Source organism: Myotis brandtii, unplaced genomic scaffold, assembly GCF_000412655.1.
Source record: "Myotis brandtii unplaced genomic scaffold, ASM41265v1 scaffold149, whole genome shotgun sequence".
NCBI classification, from domain to species: Eukaryota; Metazoa; Chordata; class Mammalia; order Chiroptera; family Vespertilionidae; genus Myotis; species Myotis brandtii.
Genome location: NW_005355385.1, coordinates 1,401,881 through 1,419,326, shown reverse-complemented (window position 1 = coordinate 1,419,326; position 17,446 = coordinate 1,401,881). Strand labels below are relative to the sequence as shown.

Here is a 17,446-nt window from a genome sequence, read left to right as displayed (position 1 = left end):
GGGTCTGGGTTCAATTCTGACTAAGGGCATGTACCTAGGTTGCAGGCTCCTCCCTGGCCTGGGCCCAGGTCAGGGCTCATGCAGGAGGCAACCAATCAAAGTGTTCCTCTCACTTTGATGTTACTCTCTGTCTTTCACTTTCTCTTCCACATTCTCTAAAAATCAACGGAAACATATCCTTAGGTGAGGACAAAAAATATCATAAAGAGCTCTCTCGGGTCCTCGTTTCCAAGATGACCAAGAAAAGAAGGAATAACGGTCGTGCCAAAAAAGGCCAAGGCCATGTGCAGCCTATTCGTTGCACCAACTGCGCCCGGTGCGTGCCCAAGGACAAGGCCATTAAGAAGTTTGTCATCCGAAACATAGTGGAGGCCGCAGCCATTAGGGACATCTCCGAAGTGAGTGTCTTCGACGCCAATGTGCTTCCCAAGCTGTATGTGAAGCTGCATTACTGTGTGAGCTGTGCCATTCACAGCAAGGTAGTCAGGAATCGTTCTCGTGAAGCCCGGAAGGACCGAACACCCCCACCCCGATTTAGACCTGCGGGTGCTGCCCCACGACCTCCACCAAAGCCCATGTAAGGAGCTGAGTTTTTAAAGAGTGAAGAAAAGTTCTCTGGGGGGAAAATAAATGGAAATTGTATTTCAAAAAAAAAAAAATATCATAAAGAAATGTCATATCCTATGAAAGACACATCTTGAAAATGCCTATAGAAAGTTGTCATTTTTTCACGGTAAAGGGACTGGAGTCCGTGATGATGAAAACACCTTGGTGGCTGCGGTGACTGGCAGTCCCGCAGCAGCGGGGTGATGGGGCTGGTGCCTTCCCCTGATCAGCGTCACATCCCGACATCCCCTGAGGGCTCCCAGTATGTGATAAGGGGCAAGCTGGGCTGAGGGACCCCCCCCCTCCCGGGCCCAAATTTTTGTGCACTGGGCCTCTAGTCCTATATAATAAAAGCCCAATATGCAAATCAACGAAACCGTGGAACAACCAGCAGAAAGATTGGTCACTATGATGCACACTGGCCACCAGGGGGCAGACGCTCAACACAGGAGCTACTCCCAGCCCACAGGCCCCAGGCCAGCCAAAGTGGGTGCAAGCAGGGGCCACCCAATCACCCCACTAGTAGCCCTGCAGAGGGAGGCGACCAGCAGTGGCGGGTGGCAGGGCCGGCAAGCGGGCAGCACCAGGCTGGCCAAGGCAGGTGCCAGTGAGGGCCCTCCTATCACCCCCCCAGTTGCCCCACAGATCAGCCCTGATCACCGGCCAGGCCTAGGGACCCTACCCCATGCACGAATTTCATGCACCAGGCCTCTAGTAGACATATAAAAAATGATGCTCAAGGTCACTTATCATTAGAAAAATGCAAATTAAAACCACCATGAGCTACCACCTCACACTTGTCAGAATGGCTATCATCAGTAAATCAACAAACAAGAAGTGATGAAAGTCCAAGAGATCCATGAAAACATTACCAGCATAAAATTCCCTTCTTTCCCAACTGTATTCTCAACAAAAACAAAAGAAGAATTAATAGTATAACAGCAGTTCCCAAGATAAGGAGTTTATGGACTCCAGGAGACAAACACACATAATTTCACAGGGTCTGTATGGTCAAAAATACTTTTATGATTATACGAAGCTGTTATTTGTCTGTCACCCTGTCAACATTTGTAAAGTGTGATACAAAGCAATGGAGGGGAAAACTATGCCTTCACTTGAATCAAGGCAGTGGCACCAATGCAGTCATTATATTCGACTACCTTGTAGTGTATGTGTGAGCGCACGCGCGTGTGTGTGTGTCTGGGAGGGAGGGAAGGAGGGAGGGAGAGAGTATGTGAGTGTGTGTGTGTGTGTGTGTGTGTATGGGGGACAGTTTTGATTTTCCATCTCCATGTGAATTACCTTCCTGCACTCTGAAGTCTCAAACCACAATCCTTTCTCCTGAGCTCAAAATGGCATATAAATCCCTCAATTGCCTGATTTGTCCTTGGGTCTCATATTCTTATGTATCCTCCATGTGTACATACATATCAACTTTGCTTATTTTTCTGTCAATCTGCATGTTAATTTGATTAATGTCCTCTGTAAAAATATCCCCCAAAAAACTACCCACTTAAAAATATATAATTATGGCATGGCCATATTATACCAGCATTAGAAAGGGCGCTTTTGAAGACTATTAATGCAGTATAACATAAACACGTTTTAGGTAACATATAATATTAAGTAAAAATAAATATTAACTTAGAGAAAAATTCAGGACATAAGACTTATCTAGAGAATGATGTCAATTCTATAAAAAATATATTTAAAAGTATGGAATAAAGGACAGGGGTTTTGTAAGTTTTTATAATTATGAAAATACTAGAGGCCCAGTGCATGACATTCATGCACAGCGGGGGGAGGGCGCAAGGGGTCCCTCAGCCTGGTCTGCACCCTCTCGCAGTCCAGGACCCCTTGGGGGATATATTCCTGCCGGCCCAGGCCCCATCCGATCCCCCCAGGGGGATCGGGCCTAAGCTGGCAGATAGACACCTCTCTTGCAGTCCAGGACCCCTCGCTCCTTACTGCTCGCCTGCAGCACCGCTGCACTCGCCAGTCGTGAGCAGAAGCTGGACTCAGTGCTCCCCAGTGCCGCCATGGAGGTGAGAGAGGCTCCTGCCACCGCCGCTGCGCCCACCAGCCACAAGCCCGGCTTCTGGCTGAGCAGCGCTTCCCCTGTGGGAACGCAATGACCACCAGGGGGAAGCTCCTGCATTGAGCATCTGCCCCCTGGTAGTCAGTGTACATCATAGCGACCGGTCATTCCGCCCTTCGGTCGATTTGCATATTAGGGTTTTATATAGGATATAATCTTTAAAGTTTAAAAAAATGTGGTCAGAATAATATGAGGTAGGTCCTATTCAGATTTATTCACTTCTCAGTACAAGATTTTTAAATAAATTTTACTTACTCAATGTAAGTAGATTTCTCAATAGAAAAACATTTGGGCGATTGTGGAAAGGCTGCTGCCAGGACTTGCTGGTGGAGCCTGACAGATGGGGAAAGCCATCAACTCTGTTACAGTACAATTTCCCTTTACCAGTCACCACAATGATTTTGCTGCTGAGGTTAGGTTCCAGTGATGTGTTTTGGCTGGTATAGCACTATTCTCTGCTATGAAGAACATAGCAGCATCTTTTATCTTTCAGGTACTTGAACAAAATCTCAGCCCTGGGAGGCATTATATATATAATTTCAAATGTCCTAGAGGAAATTGGGGGTGGAGGGAAGAGGGCAAGAATGAGTTACTCAAAAAAAAACAAAGAAATTTAAATTTGGAAACTTTATTGATCTCATACAAACTATTACACAATCTGTTGTCAAGCTGTATTCCAATGATTTTTTAAAACCCTGAATTTCAAAGGTTTATAAAGGTATGTTCAAAGTACAAAAGAGAAAAAATATATCAAGTACAAAAAAAAAATTACAGGGCTTTTTACGTATGATTTTACTAGGAAGTGGTGACATTACAGCACACCCCTTCTAATTTCCTATTAAAAACAATGCCTTGATACTTATGGTACCTCTGAGGGTTGGGGGTTTCACTGAGAACTTCGGCATTATCAATGCTGCTTAAATTTCTTAAAGAATGTTCACTCATATTTCACCTATGTGTGTATTCTTACAATACACATGGACAACAACAAGGAATACTGCAGATGATCTACTATCGCAACAGAGATGGCTGGTTCTTATCACACATTTATATGTGCTCACTTCAGCTTCTTTTATCAGTACTGAGCCATTATTAGGGTTCCTAGTGTGATAAAGTAGAAAGAGTGCAAACCTAGGAATGAGACATAATTTAAAGCCTGTTATCTACCAATTGCCAGCCTTGTGACCTTGACCAAGTGAATTAATGTCTCTGAGCTTCAGTTTCCTCAACAGTAAAAGTGATAACACCATCTATCTTTAGAAACTGTAAATTGCAATTGCTAATAATATGTACAGTAGGAAGAAAGCAGCATGGTGAATTTCCATATCTTGGAGGGGATAGGGAAAAGAAAACTTCTAACAGAAAGTTGACATATCTTTAGAAAACTTGATGACAACATGGCATCAAAAGGAACTTATTCTAATCATCAAATCAAAGGTAAGTGAAGAAAGAGTGAGCATATAGGACTCACGTTGTGTTAGGCAATATGACAGATCCTGGAAATAAATAGTCTCCTGCCTTCAATGAGTTCAAAATTTCCCATGGGAGAAAACTCCAGTTTCCTAAACTATTAATAGCATCTATAATACAAAGTAAAAAAATGGCAGAATAAGATCTATAAGCATGTTGCAATCTACCTGAAAAAAGAAAAAGCTCCCCTTACCTAAAAGTCAGTTCTGGTCATCTATGTAAAGGACAACAGAACCCTTAGACATATTGGCCCCAAAACTAAAAGAGGTATCATCTGGTAGATTACACAAAACAGCTGCTAAGCAGGGTAGCCAAGATGCCAACTACTGGAGAAACAAGGGTATGGACTAGCCTATAGAGAGAATGTACAGAAGGAAGAAAAGGAAAGGCAGCAAATGTCCATTTTGTCATTCTACATCCAAAACCATCTGGTGGTCCCGTCAGCTATACCTCTTGCTGTTCTTCAAACATGCCACACTTACTTGCTCTTTGGGACCTCTGTACTCACTGTCCTCTCCCACAGAAAGTCTTACCCCCAGATTCATAGATAACTCACTAAAAGGCATTAGCCTATACTAGGGGCCCAGTGCACGAATTCGTGCACCTTAAAAGGAACTGTGGACCGCGAGGCTGCTGTAGGCACAGGGGCGGGTCTCGGCCCATCCTCTGAGCCCCCACCCGGCCCCTCTCACCATAGCCCCATCTCCCAGCAGCCCTGCTCCCTCTGCTGCCACTCCCATGCGATGAATGCACCGGCCCCACTCGCACCTGCTGACGGCGCAGAGTGATTGGGGCCAGGGCCAGCAGCAGGTGCTAGCAGTGCCAACGCTGGCCATCAGGTCAGAGGGTGCAAGCGGTGGCTGCTGCCCCGAACACCCCTCAGGAGCAGGGGGAGATGGAGAAGCCCTCAGGGGCGATCAGGGCTGGCAGCCGCCGCTCGCACCCACTGATGGTGCCAAGTGATAGGGACCTGTGCAGGGCACTGGCAGCGGGTGCAAGTGGCGGCTCTGGTGCCAGCTGCAGGTGTGAGCAGGGCCAGCACTGGCAGTGGGTGCCAGCGCCGGCAGCAGGTGTGAGCACCAGGTGGGACTGCAGCACACGGGAGCAAAGAATTTTCAGTAACCACCAGAGGCTTGCCCCAATGACAGTGACTGGTGCCCCACCTTGGTCTGGTGCCCCCACTCACTTGCTCCACCATCCCACCACGACCAATGCCCACCATGTTCTACACACGCCCCCTGGTGGTCAGCACACGTCATAGTGACTGGTTATTTGGTTGTTCTGCTGTTCAATCTATTTGCATATTAGCCTTTTATTATATCCTATATAATAAAACCCTAATATGCAAATTGAATGGCGGAACAACGGGTCACTATGATGCACACTGACCACCAGGGGCAGACACTCAACACAGGAGCTTCCCCCCAGTGGTTAGTACATTCCCACAGGGGGAGGTCTGCTCAGCCACAAGCTGGGCTGACAGCTGCAAGTGCAGCAGCGGTGGCGGGAGCCCCTCCTGCCTCCTCGGCAGTGCTAAGGATGTCCCCCAAGGGCTCCTGGGCTGCCAGAAGGATGTCTGACTGCCAGCTTAGGCCCCTTCCCCCGGAGAGTGGGCCTAAGCCGGCAGGTGGACATCCCCTGAGGGGTCCCAGACTGCGAGAGGGCACAGGCTGGGCTGAGGGACCATTTCCTGAGTGCACGAATTTTCGTACACCAGGCCTCTAGTAAAGTATATTTCCTCAAGAAAAGACCTTGGCAACTATGGAAATATTTTAATAATATTCAAAAATGTTCACATACTAGTACTATTATTGCAAAACTTTTCTCCTTAAGTTTCTACTCTCTTTTATTAGCACAACAAAAATTCCTACACTTTTTGATCTTGAATATGGTTCCCCAAAACAAAACATCAGCAGTAAAACAACAGACATCAGTGTAGAATTTAGAAGTCCATTTGATATATATAAAATGAAGTCATGTCATCATTTCCCAAAAACTAGGAACCTAAGACCCAAAAAAGAAAAAAAGAATAAATAGAAAAAGAATAAAACAACACTTTACACAATTAAAATGATAATAAAGTGAGCCACTCACTCTCTGGGAGCCTATAAATGGCACTTAACCCAAATATCTACCTCCCACGATGTGAAAAGTCCCTTTCTAAAATCCATGACAATGGTCCCCAAATTTCGGCCTACAAAACATTGCCAGCCCAGGACTAAGTTTTCAATAGTCAGGGGCAAAATATGAAAAATGAAGATCATAAAGAAATCATAAAGTAAATTTTAAAATCTACAAAAACTTAGCAAACTCTGCATGCTTATTTTTGATCTTCACTGTTAGTTCCATGACCAAACAAAAGGTGGAAATAGAAATGGAGAAAATTTGGTACAAAATAAAAGATAATTCAATGCCCTGCATGGTTAAGACATCTTTGCCTCCTAGGAAAGGGAGTTGTGTACAAGTTGGAGGAAATGTAAAGCAATACATTTGAGTTAAGTTGTACAAAATTATAGTTTTGTAGAAAAAAAAATCAAACATTACCAATTTCATCCGTTTCAACCAATGTAGTAATTTATTTTTTTCAAGATCTCAAGAATAGAATGACCACACACTTGCAGTACCAAAAACTGTTCCTGTTCCTGTTATTTCCTTCAAGACTTTAAGAGCAACAATGCACACGTGAATTTAAGAGTCTGAGTCTTAGCTATCATTTTACAATCCCAACGCTCTCAGCACATTCAGACCTAAGACTTTATGTCAACCACATTTAGAAAAGTTTCAAGAGTGATTCTGAAAAGTACAGAAAGCAACCATATAAGTTAAAAACCTAACATTTTCCCTCTAATTCAATCAAACCCTTATGAAGCCACTAACATAATAAAAGAAAGGTGTTTTTAATTTTTATCCCCTATATTACAGTAAAAGTCAATGCCAATGGGGCTCCTAATATAATTTATGGGCCAAAAAATAAGCTAACCTGAGAATGTTTGACTATTACTACACAGCTGAGTGCTAGATAAAATATCCATAACATCTGAATGCCAAAAACATCTAATGTTTTATTGTACACATAATGCAGGAAAACATTTGCTGTGATCTATCAACAAACATTCCAAGCCAATCTCCTTAGTAATCTGCTGAAGTTGCTGTTTTAAACAAACAGAAAATATAACTGTGCTTAAACAAACAGAAAATGTAACTGTTCTCATTCTGAAAGTATGATATTACCTCGTTAATAAGAATTGATACAAAAAGAAATCATTTTATAAAAATTAATAACATTTGGAGCATGACATGCAACAGTCATAAAACAGCATTTGTTTTCAAAATTGGCAGAGAACAGAAGTTTTACGGAAGGGAAACGCTTATTGATTAGGGATGTTCCTATACTTCACTATTTTGCTTTTCAATGAAGGCTAGCACGGCGCATGAGGACTATATAGTATCCTCTCCTATTATAATTTCAAAGAATCAAAGACCTTTAGAGTTTGAATGAAACTTTGGGATCACTAATAATCCAACCATTTCACCATACAGAGGAGTAAACATCTGATGAGCCTTAGAGATTCCATGATTTAGCTCTCAAAGGAGCAGCCATTAACAGCCAAGGAGAGACTAGAAGACAGGCAGGCCTCAGGTTCCTACCATAAACCAGAGTCAAGTGCCCATTACTATCCAGCAAAACAAATAAATGGGTGCTTTTAATATTTAAAATGGAAATTTCATTTCATTTAATATTTAAAATAACATTTGTAAAGTCTGAATCAATAAATGACTTCATTATTACATTTGGTCAATATATCCTTAATAAAACCTTGAAGTAAAATAAATAAAATGAAGACCAACAAATCTATACCAATACTCTTAGAAAGGAAGGAGCTATGCAGTGGTTCCCAAACTTATTTGGCCTACCGCCCCCTTTCCAGAAAAAATATTACTCAGCCCCTGGAAATTAATTTTTTTTTAATTTTAATAGCAGTTACTCATCGCCCCCAAATGCACCTGTGGCCATCACCGCCCCCCTGGATCGCTGCAGCGCCCACTGGGGGGCGGTAGCGCCCACTTTGGGAATCACTGAGCTATAGCATGCCAGGGGCAGGAGGGCATACTTCTCCCCAAATATCTATCTACCAAAGGTAAAGTGAAACAGCCGATTCTAGACAATGTACCTTGTATGAGGAGTAAGTTGAAAGTGCCCAAGAGTCAGCTTGTGCACCAGAAATAGCACTTACAGTGACTATTGACACAGGGAATATCAGGCAATCCCAGAAGAAAACAAAAATCTCCAACAAAGTGAAATCAGTGGGTAGTTCTAGTTTTTGGAATATACACTGGTTTAGTATTCAACTTCATCATAAACATGAGAGCTTTAATAAAAGGAGTGTGAAACAGAGAAAACCATTGGGAAAGTAATCAAACTGTGTCAGACTTGAGTTCCTGAGATTTTCCTTACTTAATTGCACTTAAATGTATACATTTTATTCTTTAAAATAACTGAAAACCTAGATTAAATGGGTTAAAATAATGGTCAAACACCAATATAATCTCTAATTAAAGCATCAATTTCCATCTCTTCCATCTTTGTATTTAAATATTTAATCCATTACTAAATGAATTATAATATTAATAAAGATAGACTGTCCAAAAACTAAATTGCTGTTACATAGCCTGAAATATTCTCCTAATCAAACTCTCAAGGCATGCAAACATTACAGAGACAAGGATCAGGGTCTAAGCTGTCTTTAATTTCAAAGAGATGCTTAACAGCTCATTACAGTGTTGCACTTGCTGAATTGATGAGTTATAAAAAGTTATCCAGACAGCGCTCAGATTACAGAAAATCAGAGCCATAACCAAGGTTTTAATCTGAACTTGTCAATTTTCAAACTTGTAGGTGGGTCACCTCTGCACTTGGGTGAACGCAGTATGGATGGGTACCTGCATCTTTCAATCTTTCTGTATAACTATTCTAAAAATCATAAAATTATAGTTGAAGAGTAACAAATAGAAATTTAGTTCAATGGTGATGAGCTCAGCATATTACCACAAGTTATTTCAGGATAGTTGAAGTGCCAAAAATCCACTCATGAACCTGTAGGTTAGGAACCCTAATAATTAATGACCAGTCCTCATATTTTACACAAAAGGAAACTGAAGCCAGAGAGAGAACTTGTCCAAAGGCAAAAACTTATAAGGGACAAAGCCAGGACTCCAGTCAGAGAGTTTACTGTCCATGAGTCAACCAGATTCCTCTTCAAAGTGACTTCAAAAAGATTTGGCAATGCTTCTGCTAGATGCCCTGGAGGCTTTAACAGGCAGTACTTACTTTTACTTTAAATTTCTGACTTGGAATGAGAAAGTATAAATGTGATAGTAGTCCTATGATTAAGAACTATTAGGGTAACTTTCTCGTCTTATCCTACCACCTATCCTCACACAAGCCCAAACCCAGGCATCAAGTCCAATTGTCCTCTGCCTATGCCAAGTCAGCTATGGTTTGGTTTTTTCTCTAGTATATCCTTAACTAAGGATACAAGCTTGTAAGAGTCCAGCTTTGTGTGTCTGAGGGACCTATGTGGTCTTAGCTCTAATTTCCCTACATCCACTCTAGTCCTGGCGTATTTCCCCCAAAAAGCCACAGCATTAGCTCTCCCCTTCCAATCTGGATGTCATTTCTCTCAGAATCCCTCTGGAGTTCCCTCATTGCTTGAGACCTCAGCTATCACCCTCCTCCTGTGCTTTGCCACATACCAGGTATAAAAGGATATGGAAATACTGCATGTAGTTTCTTACTCAAGATGGCGTTCATAAATTTAAAAGATTCAAGTTAAAATCCTGAAAACATCACAAGCCTACCTTCGTCACTAGTTGCCTGCTGCTTCACCAGAGTCATTGGGGATCTTGCTGGAGGCTTGCTCAGTGGATGGCGCCAACTTTTAGCTGTTTTGGTTTCTCCCTCTATTCTCTGATTACAAAACAAAAAATGGGGGAGAAACACAAGCAGTTAAAAACCTGTTTTAAATAAAACAATGATTTATAACAATTTAATTATGAAGAACTCTTGTACTTTTTTTTACCTCGTAGGAAATTAGCCCTTTTATTAAAAAAAATATATATATATAAACCTTTAAGTAAAAAATAGGAATCCATTCTATTAGCTATTTTACCAAAATTCCATTAACTATCCTTCCACTTCATATTAAAATACTATCTGTATGTAGTTCAGGGTAGGCTTATCAATCCAGCAATAAATTTAGCAATTAGCAAGTTTTCAAACGTTCTTTAAAACTAACTTAAATTTAGGGTTATATATTCATAACAATATAGGACTGTGGCACATGGTCACATCCATGCTGGTCAAATGAGAATATATAGCATATTATTTTGCTTTCTATCCACACAGAAAACCACACTGCCAAATTGAGCCCATACACTTCCTTTTATTCAGACATGAATCATCACTTCTCTGAGGATTAAACACGAAATCAAAAGTGGTTTTTTCCAATATGATAAATTACTGTCATCTTGAAATCACTTACCTTTTTCGTTGTTGTTAATCCTCACCCGAGGATTTTTTTTCCCCCATTGGTTTTTAGAGAGAATAAAAGGGAGGGGGATGTGGAGGAGAGAAACATTGATGTGAGAGAGACACATTGATGGGTCGCCTTCCGAGCACCCCAACAGGGGCCAGGGAACAAACCTGGAACCCAGTACATGTTTTTGACCAGGAATCGAACCCTCGACCCTGTTTTGCTTGGGCTGATGCTCTAACTACTGAGCAACACAGGCCAGGGCTGAAATCACTTAAATTTTATAGAAAATCTTTTGTCCTGGGTTTTGTAAACTACATTTTCTTTTCAAGGGTAGAGAAAAAAAGGCTATGCATACCCTGACATCTTCCAGACAGAACCCACTTACAAGCTTTTTTGCCCATTCAATCCAAAAAAAGAAAAAAGTAGGGAGACTCCCATAGAGAGTTTGAAATTACTAGGTTTATATCAACAGTTCACTGGGGGAAAAGGACTCTCAGAAATTTTCCTGTTAGCTAAAACAGCAATGGCCAGAAGTGGAGAAACTACACTGACATCTGACAGCAAAACAGGATTTGCTGAAAAAACATGTGAACACATTCTAATCGAAGCTAGGAGAAGGAAAAGTGAAACAGGACCTGTGGTTTGGGAAATTATAACTTAGTCAACAACAAAATATTTATTAAACCCTTACTATAGGCCACACTGTTCTAAAAACTGGGTTACAACAAGAAAAAGTACACTAGCCCCTGCTTTCAAGGAGTGTGCTCTATAGAAGGGAGGAGCCTAGACAATAAACAAGTAAAAAGTAAATCTCTACCAGGTACTAATAAGCAAATATGCAGTAAAGAAAAAATAAAATAGGACAAAGAAATGGAAGGAGATAGGGCGGGGCTATTTCCTACAGGTCAACGGAGAAGGCCTTTCAGGTGAGGAGACAATGGAGTGAACCCTTGAGTGCAGTGAAGGAGCGATGCACTCAGGTCTCTGAGGAAGGAGTATGTTGGTCAGCAGGAATAACAGGTAAAGTGGTAACATATTTGGCATATTCCATGGAGCCCAATTATAGACAGAGAGACAATATTCAAAATTAACCTCGCCCTAACCAGTTTGGCTCAGTGGATAGAGCGTCGGCCTGTGGACTGAAGGGTCCCAGGTTCGATTCCGGTCAAGGACATGTGCCTTGGTTGCGGGCACATCCCCAGTAAGGAGTGTGCAGGAGGCAGTTGATTGACGTTTCTCTCTCATCGATGTTTCTAACTCTCTATCCCTCTCCCTTCCTCTCTGTGAAAAATCAATAAAATATATATTGGGAAAAAATTAACCTAGTATTTCTTGAGAAGATTTACTACAGCTGATTGCTACCAGAATACACATAGTATTACAGTGGATAGTAAGAAACACTGCTCAAAACCACACAAACATGAGATGGATGTGTATTACTTAGAGGGGCTGTCTGACACCATGGTGTAAGAAAAGAGTACTAATCCTGCCCTGGCTTGTGTGGCTCAGTTGGTTGGGTGTCACCTATGGCAGGGTTGCCAGTTCAATTCCCAGTTGAGGCACATACCCGGTTTGCAGGTTCAATCCCTGGTAGGGGTGTGTACAGGAAGCAACCTATCCTTGTTTGTCTCTCAAATACATGTTTCTCTCTCTCTCTCTCTCTCTCTCTAAGTCAATAAAAACATTTTTTAAAAAGGAATATATAATCACAAATAAAATGATAAAGGTTCTTAGGTCAAATTAGAAAATTGATTTATATATTATTTAACATTTTTAAACTACTTATAAGTAAAATATTCCAAGTGGATTTCCTTATCTAATCTCCCTTGCTACTCAAAGATACAAAAAGGACTGTGGTGATTGAAATGAAAAGGAGGAATGAAGAAGTGGGTCTGTTCAGGGGCCCACTCTATCAGCTCCCACAATTGAGGCTCTTCTTACTCATCCACTTGAATTCCTTCATCAAGTTATACAGGTCAAAGAGGTTAGTGAATTCTGATAATCACTATACATAGAGTGTGTGATTGCCTAATCCACTCACAACCTTATGGTCACAGCAACAGTTTATGCTGAAACCATATGACATTAACATATGAGAACATATGAAAAACAGGGCGGTCCTATGCAAACAGATAGAATGGAGAGCTTGGTAATCAAGAGGGGTCTTGAGTTTTCCAAGAGGTAAATGGCCTGTTTCTGGTAGTGGGCAGGGCCAGAAAGGTCAGCCTGGCCCTGGAATCAGAGTCCATGAGGAACATATCAGGCAGAGGCATGACTAGGGGAGTCTACTGTTAAAGTAGAGGCTATGGGACTTAAAGGAATTAACTGTTGGCAGGAGGAGATCAAAGCCCTGAAGGTAACTCATCTCCAGTCTGGTTAACATTGCAGGTAATAAAACCACTCTGTATCTTGACTGTATCAATGTCAATATACTGTGATATCTTCGTATAGTTTTCCAAGAAGTCACTATTGGGGGAAACTGGCTACACAGGAGCTTTCTGTACTATTTCTTATAAGTACACTAGAGGCTTGATGGATGAAATTCGTACAAGAGTAGGCCTTCCTTCCCCCAACTGCCGGCACGGGCTTCCCTCTGGCACCCAGGACCTGGGCTTCCCTCCGGCTGCCAGCAGGCACCCAGGACCTGGGCTTCCCTCGCAGCCCAGCTTCGTCCAGACAGTCGTCCGGAAGGATGTCCGGTCTAATTAGCATATTATGCTTTTATTATTATAGATATGAATGTATAATTATCTCAAAATAAAGAGTTTAATTTTAGAATAATTTAAAAATAAAATTAAGCTCCAACATGTGGCAAAAATTTCTATGCTTTCTGAATTATCACCATGGGAGCCAGAGCTCACAGAAGGCTTACCTCCCAATCATGGAAGAAAATATGATGAAGACCCATACATTGTGAAATGTTATTTCTGGCCTATAGCAAGATTCAGATGCACAGCACAGCTTTCAGAAAGTCCTCTCATCACACAATAAATACAGTAAAAACAGACATTGCCACATACACTGGGGACTTTGAAACCATTCCTCTCTCCATTGGGGACCGCTGGGACTTCCCCAGGTTCAAGGCCACTCACACGGCTTTCCACATTACTGCCCTCTCCTTCTGTCAACCAACTGTTACTCTCAGGCACTGAGGAGCACGACTCTGGTAACTTTGGCCATGGATGTTTGGGTGGGTCTGATTCCTTGGGGGTCAAATGACCAACAGATATAGAATCAGCAGTTTCTCTGGTGTTCGAAGATGGAATTATGGCATAGGCTTGGTCATCCTTAGTTTTTATTTCCTCCTTCACAGATGTACTTAAGCAGCTGTTTCCTGAGGAGTAAAACAAAAGACTTAATAAATCTTGCATTGTGTTATTAGTGAGTACAATTGTTAAACTATTCTCAACTAACTTTCTATCTTCCAACTTCCCCTGTACTAGTAAACTTCCACAAAGGTAGAAAAGGTCAAGGTAGCACCATGCAGCCTTCATAGTTGTTAAGGTGAGACCTTGCGGTTTGGCAAAAGAATATACTTACTGACAAAATAAGGGATTAAAAAGAGGTTCTACTACAGACAAAAGCCAGGACAACAACAATAATTATCCAAAGCAATAGCAATTTGAAATATTTCTAAAATAAGAATTATATTCTAATATATGATGCTAACAGGTGCTACTGAGGAAACATTCCAGTTCAGAGGATGTATGTAAAGAGCACATGTAAGGCTGAGTAGATACAGTAAAAGTTATTTCTTACACTAATGCTGTATCATACAATGATCATAAGCACTTCTCCACTGCCATCTCTATTCACCCTTCTCCCTCCCTTACACACACGCACACATTATTTCATCTGTCACATACTAGCTGCGGTGCTGAACCTAGACACATCTTCTACTTAAGTGTTCTGCCAGGTCTCTAAACCTGAGGTTAAAATGCAAGGAAATGTGTAATAAAACTGTGTGCCCTTGGCCTAAATGACCCAGTAATTAAACTATGGTAACAGACAATAAACAAACAGCCATATGTTTTGCATAACCATCTTCTCTGCACTGCTTGCTGCTGTTCCCTTCTCTGCCTGCTCCACTTTCCTACCTCCTATCCATTTATCTCAAGTCAATTCAATACCACCTACTCCAAGAAACACTGCCAGTCCAGCCTCCTGTCTCTTCAGGATCTTTCCCTGGTATACCAGCAACATTCTATGCAAACTTTAACATGGCACTTACCACACTAAAGTATAAACTCACTGAAGAAAGGTCTATGATTTAAACTCTATTAATAAAGACATTTCAAGAGCAAAAGGTAATAAGCATAGAGAAGCATGAAGGTCAGATGAATTAGGACTATGATAAGGACTTTTTTTACCCTATAAGTGGAATATGAATAAAAAAGAAAGAAGTGGGGTAAGACCTAAGCTACACAAGACAAAGGAGCCAGCGCATGCTCACCCTCTGGGGAGTAGCCCCACCAGTTCCTTTCCCCTCTCCTTGCCCACAGGCATGCACCTCCTAAACCCTAAAGGACCCCATGAGGCTTGCAACCAGGTGAGCAATGGGCAGTGGCCCCTTGTACCACATTAACCCCTGAACCTGATCCCAAGGCCCCCTTTTCTCTAATTGCCCAGAGAGCTAGGGCAACCCAGCCTAGGCTCTCCATTGCTTCTTCTATGCTAAGCCCTTTCTCATTCTACTGTCCCCAGCTTTAATGAATGTTCCCACATAGTAAAAAATAAATAAATAAATAAGCTAGTAGTTTTCAAAGATCACTGCCATATAGAGAACTGACTAGCAGAGGTTTCTAGAGTGGACACTGGCAAAACAGGAAGGAAGCAATTTCTACAATAACCCAGGCGAGAGATAACGGTGTCTTAAAGGAGAAAGCAGGGCGGGGGTTGGGGAGGCAATGGCTGGATTCGAAGAGTCTACGACTGAAAGACAGACTGGTGGAGGGGTACAAGAAGAAGATAGGAATTACCAATAAGCTCAATTAGTAAAAGGACAAATGCCCCAACATATATTAAAGCGGCAAAGTGTTAAAGCAGTTTCAGAGATATATGCAGTTTCAGGGAAAAGGTCTCAAAAAAGTTGAGACTTGCAGATGATGGCTTTAGGATAGAGGAACAGCCAAGGGACTATACATACCATTTCCCAAGACTAAGTAACATTTGTTGTTTTTATTTTTTTTTTAATTCTTTATTGTTGAAAGTATTACATATGTCTCCTTTTTCCCCCATTGACCTCTCCCTGACTGCTCCCGCCCCCAGCACAGGCCCTCACCCCCCACTGTCTTTGTCCATTGGTTATGCTTATATGCAAGCATACAAGTCCTTTGGTTGATCTCTTACCCCGCTACCCACCCCTGCCTTCCCTCTAAGGTTTGACGGTCTGTCTGATGCTTCTAAGTCTCTGAATCTATTTTTTTTAATATATTTTATTGATTTTTTACAGAGAGGAAGGGAGATGGATAGAGAGTTAGAAACATTGATGAGAGAGAAACATCGATCAGCTGCCTCCTGCACACCCCCTACTGGGGATGTGCCCGCAACCAACATACATGCCCTTGACCGGAATCAAACCTGGGATCCTTCAGTCCACAGGCCGACGCTCTATCCAGTGATCCAAACCAGTTAGGGCTCTGAATCTATTTTTGTTCATCAGTTTATGAGTGAAATAAGCCAGATCAAGAAAGATAAGTATCATATGATCTCATTCATTTGTGGAATTTAATAAACAACATAAACTGTTGTTCTTTTTTAAAATTTATTCTTTATTTTTTGTCTTAAAATTAAGTCAAAAACTAAGAATTACCTATATTTGGTTTTCTCTGTTCCATATGAGCTCAAGAGAAGCTTTCTAAAATTGTAGTGTACATTGTAAATTGAGTTGCACAAAAAATATTTTTTTCATTTTAGAATCTTTTTTTAAAAATATATTTTTATTGATTTCAGAGAGGAAGGGAGAGGGAGAGAGAGATAAACATCCATGATAAGAGAGAATCACTGATCAGCTGCCTCCTGCACACCCCTTACTGGTGATCATGCCCGCAACCCAGGCATATGCTCTTGACTGGAATAGAACCCGGGACCCCTTAGTCCGCAGGTCAAGGCTCTATTCACTGAGCCAAACTAGCTAGGTCATTTTAGAATCTTTTTTATTAAACCACACAGGACCTGCTGGCTGTATGTCTCACAATTCCACTCCATGTAGCAGGGGTGCTCCTGACCTTCACAGCACTCCCTTAGCTTCCTGACTGAATTACCCCATAACTCAAGAAGGCTTCTTGGTTAAGCTATGTGGAAAAGTGACATATCTGTCCCAGTGAACACAGATCAAAGGCACAAGATCATCAACCACCTACTAGTTATATGTGAAAAAATCAGCCAGCTTCTCACCTGAGAGCCCGATATTATCTGATAGATTCTGGTCCAGCTGCATCCTCCTAGCAGAGGCCACTCCCTCTGAAGGTGCCTCTATGTTCTCCAGCTTCACTGCTGCTTCTGGCTGTTCACTGACCTTGATGTCGTCTAGGTCTGGGTCAGGGGTAGGGCCCTGTGCCCCATCGACTGCAGCTGACACTTCCTCATCCTCCTCATTCTTAGGCCGCTTAGAGTGAGAACTAGTGCACTGGAAGCTATTAACAAGAGAAGCTGTGGTCAGAGCAATGTTTGCAAAGAACAGGATAAAACATACCAATGCAAATGTTATTTTCACTTACTGAAAGAAGAAAAAAAT

The 17,446-nt window shown here is 41.8% G+C and overlaps 2 protein-coding genes across 6 annotated transcripts in view; one reads left to right on the top strand and one right to left on the bottom strand.

The window, feature by feature from the left end:
- The window catches only part of KDM4C (lysine (K)-specific demethylase 4C), a 335,517-nt gene that overhangs the window by 139,643 nt on the left and 178,428 nt on the right, over nt 1-17,446 (bottom strand). For 4 of the 5 annotated variants that reach the window (XM_014535707.1, XM_014535708.1, XM_014535711.1 and 1 more), the window contains 3 exons: nt 17,107-17,345; nt 13,731-14,044; nt 10,034-10,142 (listed from right to left, as the gene is read on the bottom strand). In XM_014535707.1, the coding sequence (XP_014391193.1) occupies nt 10,034-10,142; nt 13,731-14,044; nt 17,107-17,345 (662 nt within the window). The remainder of the gene's footprint in view (nt 1-10,033; nt 10,143-13,730; nt 14,045-17,106; nt 17,346-17,446) is intronic. The other variant, XM_014535709.1, reaches the window with a different exon arrangement.
- Nucleotides 214-659, top strand: LOC102257571 (40S ribosomal protein S26-like). Its single transcript, XM_005861341.2, has one exon. The coding sequence runs from the start codon at nt 234-236 to the stop codon at nt 579-581; it is 348 nt and encodes a 115-aa protein (XP_005861403.1). The 5' UTR covers nt 214-233; the 3' UTR covers nt 582-659.

Coding starts and splice junctions, on each gene's coding strand:
- LOC102257571 (XM_005861341.2), top strand. CDS start 234: ATGACCAAGAAAAGAAGGAATAACGGTCGTGCCAAAAAAGGCCAAGGC.